The sequence below is a fragment of the Mugil cephalus genome, chromosome 2 (assembly GCF_022458985.1).
Source record: "Mugil cephalus isolate CIBA_MC_2020 chromosome 2, CIBA_Mcephalus_1.1, whole genome shotgun sequence".
Lineage (NCBI taxonomy): Eukaryota > Metazoa > Chordata > Actinopteri > Mugiliformes > Mugilidae > Mugil > Mugil cephalus.
In genome coordinates this window covers 4,258,783-4,270,820 of record NC_061771.1, presented here as the reverse complement: position 1 = coordinate 4,270,820, position 12,038 = coordinate 4,258,783, and the positions used below count along the sequence as shown (strand labels likewise).

Here is a 12,038-nt window from a genome sequence, read left to right as displayed (position 1 = left end):
CATTAAACGTCTCATGATGTGTGAAGGTTGTTGGTACGTAGCGTGTATCATGTATGACTGAAGTTTAAAGTTCAAATGAATGACCTGGCCAACTGACTGACTGTAAATATATTACCTTGTCACTACATTAGCTACTTACTTAATGTAGCTACACCTCTTCCAGGTGTAGTAGACTTAATACTAAAAGCATGGCTTACAAGCTTGGTAAAAAACTAGATCTCTGTCTTTCTAACAACTCCAGAATATGTGTGTTCTTAGACAGAGACATACAGCCCTCTAATCCCTGACGGTCCACTGGCCTGAGTTTGAACTTCATATGCTGACTTTTTAAAATGACACTTCAAAGGAAGACAACGATGTAACATGAGCACACATAACACGTCCTGACAGATGATTTTTCACTAATTAAAGACCACACAAGAGACAACAGTTGACATTAAGGCACAAAACCAAAGTCAAGGAAGGCAAGCTAAAGTCAGAAACAAGTGAAACGCATACTAGACAAGAGAAATGGGATCTTGGCGTTTTAGTGTTTATCTTCTCAATCAGGAGGGTATGGTAGTAGAGGAGGTTTTATCATTGCTTGTTAAAATAACTCCTTCATTAGGCTGTGTTTGAAGGCAATGGAAATAAAATGACAAATGAGCTTCTGAATAGATGGAAAGAAAACGTAGTCACATCGCATGCCATAAAATAAGGGATAAAGAGGAAGACGTTATCAAGGTTCTATTGCAGTGTTTCCTCACTTTCATCACCTTCTCTCGTTCCCCTGTTTTGTGACCCTGTTTCCTTTATGAGTCTCTGTCACTCTGCCTCAGTGCTTACCGCCGCTCATTTACCCATCTGCCTTTACAGCACTAGTTGTGGTTTTTGGTTGTCCTCCATTGTTTGCCCTGTTGGTCTCAACATGAATGATGCCTTTGTGTGTTTATGGCAATGTGTAAAGTGTGTTTATGGCAATTTTTGACCATTCCTCCAGAAACACATGTGTGGAGTCAGACACTAATGTTGGAGGAGAAGACCTGGCTCGCAGTCTTTGCAGAGTTCAGTGAGGGCGTACTTCACACCACTGCATCCAACGCTTTGCACTGTATTTGGTGATTTATGGCTTGGATGCAGCTGCTTTGCCATGGAAACCAATTCCGTGAAGCCCTCTACACACTGTTCTTCAGATAATCTGAAGGCCACGTGACATCTGGGGGTCTGTAGCGACTGACTCTGCAGAAAGTTGGTGACCTCTGTGCACCATGTACCTCAGCATCCACTGACTCCGCTCATCAGTTTATGTGGCATGACACTTAGTGACTGAGTTGCTGTCGTTCCCAGTCGTTTCCACTTTGTTATGATACCACTGACAGTTGACTGTGGAATATTCAGACTTGTTGCACAGGTGGCATCCTATCACAGTACCACACTGGAATTCATTGAGCCCCTGAGAGCAACCCATTCTTTCTCAAATGTTTGTAGAAGCAGTCTACATGCCTAGGTGTTTGATTTTATACACCTGTGACCATGGAAGGGATTGGAACACCTGGATTCAGTTATTTGGATGAGTGAGTGAATACTTTGGGCACTATGGTGTACTTCTGTAAGACATACAACTGGTGAATACAGATAAAGAAAACAACAAAATAGACAAGAGCAGCAGCCTTCTTTGACCTCCAGCTAAATAGCAAAGACAAACCTGAATCTTGAATGTTGGTGTCTAGTGGATATTCAAGGGTCTCATTGCTTTGGTAACTTCTTTTATATCTCTCACTCAAATATCTCTGAGGAAAATGAACAGAACTGAATGGACAGGGCTGGCTGTCAGCATGATAAATACAGTGGTAGGAATAAAGAGATGTGGACGTTGTTTCCTTGCCGTAACCACTGGAGAGTGCTGTGTTTGCTTCATTTGTGTGTAAATATTAGTTCATGTCTTCTTGTTCTTTCTCATATTGCTGTTTCCAGGCAAGCAAATGAGGAGTACCAGGTTCTGGCAAACTCATGGCGTTACTCATCAGCATTCTCCAACAAGCTCTTCTTCACCGTAGTGGACTACGACGAGGGAGCTGATGTTTTCCAGCAGGTAACTACTTATTTAGTGTGCGAAGTTACAAATGTGTTTGCTCAAACCTTCAGTCAGTCTCTCACGCTTCATATTTGATGCACATGGTCAGCTTTTCATCCGAAGTAGTGCTATAACAAAAAATGTTTTGATTGATTGTCCAAAACCAAAACACAACTCCAAGTTAAATATTATAGTATGCACAGCTGTAGAGACACTGATTCATATTTGAGAAACTTTTTATTTTTTTTCAGTCTTTCGGTAGGCTATTTGTCCTGTGCAGTAACCCAGACCTTTAGATTACTTGTAATCTTACTCATAATAAAATATAATAGATTATAATCCGTGAGCCACTATATTGAAAAGGATAAATGGCTAGACTTAAATCTTACAACTGAATAATTTTAATTCATAGATATTCATAACATTTATCTATTACTTCTTTGTGATCCAGTGATGAAGTGTAGAACCATTACACACTGTTCTGTGTGGCCATATTGTCAGTCTGTGAATAGTGTTGGGCAAATTCTGAAGATGTACTGTGTGTCTGTGAAGGTTGGTAGCAATGTCTTCTGTGGTGAGGTGAAAAAAAAACTGTAAAAAGCACCAACCACCGGCAAAATCTATTCCTACTTCATTTTATTCTTCTTACGCTAAAAAATATGCTCCTTGAAAACTTCTCAAGATTTTGCTTCTGTTTGTCTCTCTTGATTGTAATTCATATTAATCCAGTGACGATGGTTTTGAAATAAAGTCACAGGAAGTCTTATTATTTTTGTACTTTTTTCTAACCCTTGTTTCTTTTTATTCTCTGTCGCTCAAGTGGGTTCTTTCTTCCCTCTGACTTTCTTATGAATTCTTCAGTAATTTTCCTGAAGGCAATTTGCTTGTCGTGACTGCACATCTTTTCTTGTCATGTGAAGGTTTTCTGTTGAGGTTTTAATGACAGTTATTTAGTTATTTGTGTGAATGTTGCCATGTCCATGTATAAGTGCGTGTGTTTGTTTCCCCTTTGCTAATTTATGTCTTTTAGTGTTTTGTTTGTTTCCTACAGCTACAGCTCTTTCTTTTCTATGTTTTCTGTATTTCTAATTGTGTCTTACAGTAGTAATATCTATGAGTCTGCCTGTTTGTAGATCCACAGACTTTTTTTACATCTCAAAAATCGTGTAGTTTTTATAGTTTTATGCTGACAGCATTGGCAGGAAGGTGTTTGCACCTTTGCTCTTCTCTTTCCTTCTTGGCACTAAAGAAATATTAATCGAAACTGCTGGCGGATATATATTTTGAGTCACCATGATAATGAGTAGCTCATTAAACTGTGTGAACGCAATAATTATTCCCTGCAATAACTAAGGCAATGAAAAAACTTTGTACAAAGAACCCGTTGTTTTCCATGTGTAAACAAGTATGTAGAGTATATAGAGGGCAAAACGGAGGTCAGGCATTGTCAAGGAAACAACATTTTTTCCCATTCAGCCTCCGATTTTCAAAAGACTAGTTAAAAAGCTGATATTTGGATGGAAAAACGCAGACAGTAAATGAATGAATGTTAAGGCATGTTGGAGACTGAACACTCCAGAAGATGAAGATTTTGCGATCTCTCTTTGTGATATGTTGTGTGTGGTAAATCATGAACGTCATTAACACCCCATTCATTTTCCACCTTTCTCCCCAGCTGAACATGAACAGCGCTCCAACCTTCATGCATTTCCCGGCTAAGGGAAAGCCAAAGAGGGCGGACACATTTGACCTCCAAAGGATTGGCTTTGCCTCAGAGCAGCTGGCCAAGTGGATTGCAGACCGCACAGATGTTCAGGTACTACGTCAACAGACTATTTATATCCACTCGGGTGCATCTACAAGAAGAATAAAAGCACTTTTAAAAGACGTTTAAAAAATCTGGTAAACACACCACCAGTTTAGTTAATATTACCTTCTAGTTCCAGCACGATTCATTCTCACAGCCCTTGTTACTTGAGTACGGCAGGACATAGACAGCGCAACATGTAGCTACCCCAGTGAGTTCCATTTCTACTTAGGCCTCATCAGTCTGACTCGCTCTGTAGAAACACCATCCAAACACTAGTCGGCGCTGTGTCTTTTTGGCCCCTCGGGTTCATTTTTGTTTCTGCTTCCTGGTTCACTTTCAACAATGGTGACTGAAACTTTCTCCGAATTTACATTTATTTACGCAAAGTTACATTTGTGGGGAGGTGCAGGTCGGGCTACAGTGCTAGGGTCTGCACTGTAGCCGTGGCTATGGCATCAAATTGACTCAGAAGTCTAAAAGTCCAAACAGGAGAGCAGTGTTTTTTGAACCTAGATTCAGGGACACTTGCAACAGCAGATTAGACGTTGACTATGATGTTGTTTTTAAGCTTTGAGAACTCGGTGGTACACATGCACATGTGTGTTCAGCGTCCTTGCATATAGACACTTAAGCTGTTGACACCAGAGAGAGATCAAGTCCCAGCCTCAGCTTACAAGACAACAATTTCTTTGTCCCTGAAGAACCTATCGGTCAAATAGCACCACACATTGTCCAAGCTCACTGCTGGCATCCTGTTGATGGGTCTGGATTCAAAGGGTTGCCTTTCAGAGGAGACGATGTGGAGCACTTACACTAAGTGCTAGCATTCAGGCACTTCAGTGTGACTTTACTGCATGAATTAAGAACAGAACAGAAAAGGGGATAAAAAGGAAGGACAGGTGTATGATCAGAAGATACGAATACATTTGTGTGAAGGAGGAACTGAAATGGAAAGCCGTGTGTTTCTTTTGTGCAGATGTTTCCATGAATGATAAAATGGACAGAAAGGGGCCTCAACTGTTGTGCAAATGTGTGTACTCAGTCTTACAGTTGTGCTGGTCATTTCCATTCTGTTGCAAAGTGCTCAGTCATATAATTTTAAATCTCTGAATGAATTAATATCATGAAAGTGCAATGCGCTGTAGGGTTTTACAAACTTGCATATTAAAGTGGAATTTAAAGTGGAAGACTAAAAGTAGGCGGCGCAGTACATTCTTTGTATACCTTTAAGAGATGCATCTTTATGTTTCTCTACACGTACACACTAGGTCATGACTAGGCTGCTATTGCTCTCTATTGCTTCCTGAATTATATGTCATTTCAGTACAATAACAGCAGCAGATGGTAAACAGTTTTTCTAATCTCCGTTGTTGACACATGCGTGTTCTGTCTTAGTTGCTTGGACTTAATGGTTACACACATGCACATTGAACAACACCAGAGAAACCAACTGAAATTACATGAGAAGGATTTTTGTATAATGCCCTAAATGGTGAGTACTTTCCTACTGAGCAATACCACTAAACAACCCCCCCTAACAAGAAAGACTATAAAAATATATTTAAAAAAGGATCATACAATGAAGAAATTACCGTGTCAAAAATAAATAAAAACAAAAAGTACATTTTAAAAATTTGCAGCAACTTAAGGTGATAGATCGTTCGTCCATCCAGTTCCAGTCCTCCAAAATTAGCTTTTTGCAAAACCAGATGACATTCATATTTATGTATTTTTATATTTGAATTATAGAGTATGTGTTTCAGCACTGATAAAGCAGCATTTGTGAAAAAACTGCCAGAACTTCTTTGTGCCACGTGTCCACCGTGCTTAGCAGGACTGGATCTGTCGTCCACAAGGAAGGTCACAATTAATATTAAATGAAAGGAAGGAATCTCACCGATAAAACTTGTACTGAGCAATCAACCATTGCTTAAACAATATCATGAACACATGTGGTATGAGAATAAAGACACTGCCAAAGAAACACTTGCATACTACAAGTATCAAGTAATATTTTTGCATTTATTTATACTGACAGTCCCTTTAAGCGTTTCAACTCTTGCTGTTTGAGTAAATGACTCTTTCTGTGACATTTGTGTTGAAAAGCTTAAGCTATAAATGGGACTGATTTTGTGCTTTAGCTGACAGTTGGCACATTTTTACATAAAAGAAAACTCTTGTAATAACTTGAATAACATCAAAACCCCACACACTCTACACTCTACAAAATGATTTTGTTTTAACTTTTATTCTGTGTCGTTTAACGTACAGGCTTTTTGTTTAAGGAGTTAAGAGGACATCTGAGCGTAGGTTCTCTGCTTACATATACTGGTCATAGTCAATGAAATCACTATGTTTTTGACAGCAACGCCGATTCAACTAGCAGAGCTTTACCATTCAGTTGAGTCCCTGTTGAATCCAGTCAGTAAAATGATTGTAGTGTGTGAATGATGTGGTTTGTAAAAGTGTTGTTTGCTAGTCGGATCCTGTCTTGAAGACAAGGTCGGAATTTGTTCATTTATTGTTGGTGTTGATGTAGTCTCTATTCAAATATTCAAAGCTCTTTACTCTGATGCTTTTTTAACCTTTTTGCTTAAATCATTATTTGACATTATGTCTCCTTATATTTGTCAGTCATTTGTTTATGAAGAAAATCTATTTTATTGATGTGTTCCCACATAAAGATTCATGTTACTATAGTACCGTCTGTTATTTCTTTAAAAAAGACTGAACATTTTTGATCACATGTTTCTTTTTAGTTTGCATTTTGTAAACAGACATTGGTGCTTTAAACCTGCCTTATATGTGCTTCTCCAACATTAAAGAAGTGACTCACTTTAAAATCTAATATTTGACATTGATTCACTAATTGATTTTGACAGTTTGTAAGAAGAACAATGTGGTTCATCTCAAGGTTTAAATCAACAAATTCAACGTTTTATCTTTTGAAAATTAAAATTGTGATGATTGTGGTTTGGGGACAGCTTCCCACCAATTAAATAATAAAAAAAATCTTAGTACAGACTAGTAAAGGAATTATTGAAGGAAGTACTGTATGTTGACAGTATTCATTCATTTATTCAGTATTACAGTGAAATGCTATAATTGAATAGTTAGTCCTTTGTCACTATCCAGTTAACAGGTACATATTCACTTGTGTGTCTCTTTATGTCTTTCTATCCTTTCAGATCCGTGTCTTCCGTCCTCCTAATTATTCAGGCACCATTGCTTTGGCTCTTTTAGTGTCTCTGGTTGGAGGTCTGCTTTATCTGAGAAGGAACAACTTGGAATTCATTTACAACAAGACTGGCTGGGCCATGGCTGCACTGGTATGATGCCCACACTGACACACACATGAGTTTTAAGGTAGCAGCTGTGCAAAAAGTCAAAATATATGTTCTGTCAGAAACCACAGTGCTGTGTTCAACAAAAGAAATCTATAATTTACTTGTTTATTTTACTTCCACACTAATGTTCTTTTACCCTCTTTGTCCTCTCTGTGCTCGTGTTTCATTGTCCATCTGTCTGTAATACAGTGTGTGGTTTTTGCAATGACATCCGGTCAGATGTGGAATCACATCCGAGGTCCTCCCTACGCCCACAAGAACCCGCAGAACGGCCAAGTGGTAGGACTTACCTTTACTCCCTGTGTCTGCGTATTAATGTGTAATCTATCCATCGGTTTGTTCCTCTTTATTTCTACAACTCAGTTTCAAAACAAGCTGTGTAAGATGTAAATAAAAACAGAACACAATGATTCGAAAGACTTCTACATAGATGTATACATACATATACATCTGCTTAAATCTTGACTAAAATACAAGTTTAAATGATTGGCATGTCTGTGTTTATTGACATTTTACACATCATTCCAGTTATACATCATCTCCGCCCATCTCTTTATTAACCTCCTTTCACCCTACTCTGTTTTTCTTTGTCCCGTGTTCTGTATGTTCCTTCCAGCTTGTAGATGTGTTTTCAGTAAAAGCAGTACTTCAGGAGTTGAGATGAATCTGTTTTACAGCATTATAAGTGAGGCTGCTTTAGGTAAGTGATAGGAACATCTGTATGGTTATTGACCTTGAGTCAAATGTGCTCCGTACCATTACCCCCTGCTAACAGGTCGCTGCTGGGACTGTGTGTGTTTGACTGGACAGCTGGGAGCGCTCATTGTGTGTTAATATACCCTTGAGACATCCCGGTTGTCTTGGATGAAAAAGAAAGAGATGGCACGTTTCTTTCTGCCTTTTTTAATATAACCCCTCCTCTGTTTTATACAGTTTCTCAGTTTTTAGGAACAAATACCACTTTACTACCAAAATGTGTGGTAACACACACACTTGGAGGTATCGGTTTGCTGGTCATCGTTTAAGTTTGTTCACTCAAGTGTGAAATTAAAATAAAAATATGAGAAAAACTGAGAAAGGGATGGAACAGAGAGATATGTGTGTGGAAAAGGGGAGGGTAGAAGAAAGACAACGGGGAAGGGCATCTGCGTTCGAAACATGTTATGTGCCTGATATTATACATGCACAATATTACATGTGCTTTTTCACACTCGCATGCACATAAGCCCTTCACCGGCGCGTGATGCATGGGGTCACACATATGAGTGTAGAGAAGAGCAAGGTTATTAGAAGAAAAGTCCATTCATCTCCTGCAGTGAGGGAAAGGGACTTGTGTTCTCTGTAGCCAGCACTGACAGAATATACACTACCACACAGCAGCGTACTGTAGCAAGGAGAAAGAAAATATCTAAAACAACAAAACTGTCCTGTATGGTCACTCTCTCTTGTTCGGTGTAAAAGCCACTCTGTTTGTCAGACACCGTTGGCTCTGTTTCATTGTTCAGCCTGTTTGACAACAAATGATTTACACTCTCATCTGATGTAGCTCTCTAATGCACCCTTCACCTCTTCTTTTAATTTCCTTGTCATTTCCAGTGCCCTCTTGTTGCTCTTTTTCATTTATTCTTGCACTGCGTCTCCATTTGGAAATGATATCGTTGCAGATAGAAATTATGCCCCCTTAAAACCTAAATGAAATATGCATGTTGTCATGGAAGTGAAATCCTTGTTTGACACTTTTGTTTTTAGTTTTGTAACATTGTCATGATACACTTAATTAAACACAATGCAGGTACATACAATCATACTATCAGCATGCATCAGACAATATTCTTTTCTTGTGAGTGCTTTACTTGGAGTTGTTGGAACTTCTTATATCCAGCTGCACTCAGCTCATTTGAGACATTCATACTTTCCTGCCTCTTCTGAACTCTCTTGCTCTCTTGTTCTTGCCTTGGCATGAACCGAGCTGACCGACGAGGGCAGCATTAAAGCTTTGACTTAATCAAGTGTTGAAACAGCATTTTAAACAAAGACAGAATTTAATTCAATATTTTTAGGAAGCGATAGCCATAGGCATCTGATTCATATGCACAGGTGACTAGGTCATAAATGATTTATTACTGAGCAAGCAAAAACCAAATTAAGCCAGTTTAGTGCAGCAAGGCTGAGGAGCCTATGGGACGCCCCATTGTGAGCCCTGTGAACGTTAGAAACTATGAGTTTACCCAAAGAGTTGAGGATATAGAGATTTTGTCACACAACAAATTCAACTTCTGAGGCAAGTGAGAGCAAAAAGTATCTCATTTTGTTTCCTGAATTACATCTTATCCATGTTCTATAACTTCTTAGCACCGTATTGTGTTCTCGGTAAAAGGGGATTTGTAATCTTAGTGAGCCGCATACATATTGTTAAACCGCACCACTTTGAACTCGTAAAGTTATACTCTTTTTCAGCAATGCGCTACTAAGAATAGAATACTTCAGATGCCTGTTCTAGGGAGGCATCTGATTGCTCCCAAATATGTTCTGCAGCGTGACCATGGCCCCAAACATGCTTAGTGAGAAGAGGTTATGTTCAGAATTAATAGGAGCAATAGATGGTATTGCCCACACACAGCCATCCGCTCAATGTCATTAAGCTGGTTTCAGAGTACAGACCAGCTAAATCCAAAGAAGGACGGAGCTTTCAAAGAATGTTTGAAAGCTACAGAGACTAATTTTAACAGTAATGTGTGATACTGCAAATTTGTTCTGATACATAACAGCACCTGTGATACATTTACTCTGAGAAATGATGTTGTACTGCAGTTAAACAGATGACCAGTAAAGATCTTTGCCTGTGGAACAGTCTGCAGTTCTCTATATCAAAAGATTAACAGGGATGAGAAATGGTTACCTAAGAAACGTAGTCTGATCCTGATGTATGTGTTTACACCTTTACCTCCTTTTTTATAAATAAACCAAGAGTGAAACATTATGTACTTTCACATCCACATTTATGTCAGCATTGAGCAAGATCCAACCTCTAGTGAAGGGCAACTACTGCCATCACTGCTCAGTTATATGTGCGGTGGCATCACACACCTTGAACAGTGGAGCACAGGTGTATTGATAAAGGGAAGACTGCGTATATGTTTGACCACTAGTGTGGCCTTCTTGTGACTTGTGAATTATTTGAAGAAGTAGCCTTGAAGGCCTCATAATAGCCTCATTGACCTAGAGTAGTGTGGAGTGAACTAGAGGACATGCTCGACCACATTTGCCTGAACTTCAAAGCCAGATTGCTACTTTAGAACTGAACGGCCAAAATAGTGTGAGGGATAGCTACATCATATTATCATATTAATGACCCTCACCTCGGCCTCATTTCCCCCTCATCCTTAAGTCCTTCTTGCTCTCCCCATACTGTGATAGTGGATGGCTTTAACAGGACAATTGGTATTGAAAAGATACCTATCTCCTTTCCTGTTCTCTCCCCCAAAACCCCCTTTTCAAGCTACTTTCTCTCCACTTCTTCTCTAATCTTCCTTTCTCCCCAGACAGTGTAATTCCTTTAAAATGATGAGCAGGCGAGACCAGGTAGACTATATTGAAAGGATTTGTCAACTGACAAATGGCGCAACGAAAGAGATGAAATTGTAGTGTGTCTCTTGCTGTGCAGCCAAAAAAAATACGGCTGGCTCATTTCTGCTCAGACACTCTATCTCCGGGACATGGAGTTGTGCTTCAGCAAACACGCACACATTGAAAGGTACTTCAACAGACACATATCTTATGACACACATGCACACACAATTAAGCCAAGCTCACACACACCCAGCCAAAATACTACAATTATGTTCACAGATAAGGGAGAGAAAAGAAATGTCACACACGAAACTGCACAGGTTTAGAGTTTGTTTGAGGAAAGACAATAACGTAAACGTTAAGAGAGGAGATTTCACAGTAAAAGGTGTGCGTTGAATCATGTCTAATGAGGGAAGCTCGGGTTATATTGTGACATTGGTGAATGTCTTGATGAGTCATTTTTGTTAATGTTTTTCCTCTCAACCAAGAGAAGTGAATAACATTGACCATCTTGTGACAATCCAGTGTTCTTCTAGGAAACTTTTGGACATTTAAGTGGACATTACTTAGACATGTACCAGCCACCTAGACCAGACCAGACACCCCCACCCCATAGCAATGACACTCCTTGATGACAGCAGACGTCCCCAGCAGGATGCAGCCTGACACAGACACACACAAGGAACACACTAGGAACAACTAAAAAAACATGAGGAACAGCACAAGGTGTTGACCTGGCCTCCAAATTCACTAGATCCCAAACTGATCAAGCATCTGTGGGATGATCCACAGAGGCCCCTCCCCTCAACCCATAGGACCCAAAGACCCCCACTAACAACACTTTGTGTCCAGACACCACAGGACACCCTCAGAAGACCCATGTCCATTCTCTGATGAGTCATTGTTTTGGAGGCACAAAGGAGACCTACACAATATTAGACAATGGTCATAATGTTATGCCCGAATGGTCTATGTCAATAGTCTTAGCTGGTGACATTTCCATAAAGCCAGATGATTTCCCATGATGAGCTGCTGGCTTATGGTAGCAGGCCTTTCATCATTACTGCTAACCTTTCATATTTTACAGAAACTCTGTTGTCAGTTTCGATGACTCTCTGCAGACACCTGTCTTTTGGCCTGCAGGGCCCATCTGTGTGTTTCTGTATGTTATGAATGAAAATACTGTTTTATATTTGATCTGCACTTGCTCACCTCCACGTAGAGGAAGAGGATAGTTGTATGTGGCTGTGTTTTGAGC

General features: G+C 39.6%; 1 protein-coding gene across 1 annotated transcript in view; it reads left to right on the top strand.

The window, feature by feature from the left end:
* tusc3 (tumor suppressor candidate 3) overlaps positions 1 to 12,038 on the top strand; it is a 58,420-nt gene that overhangs the window by 23,593 nt on the left and 22,789 nt on the right. Inside the window, exons 3-6 of the mRNA XM_047579689.1 lie at positions 1,954 to 2,071; positions 3,729 to 3,869; positions 7,052 to 7,192; positions 7,400 to 7,489. Coding sequence (XP_047435645.1) covers positions 1,954 to 2,071; positions 3,729 to 3,869; positions 7,052 to 7,192; positions 7,400 to 7,489 — 490 coding nt within the window. The remainder of the gene's footprint in view (positions 1 to 1,953; positions 2,072 to 3,728; positions 3,870 to 7,051; positions 7,193 to 7,399; positions 7,490 to 12,038) is intronic.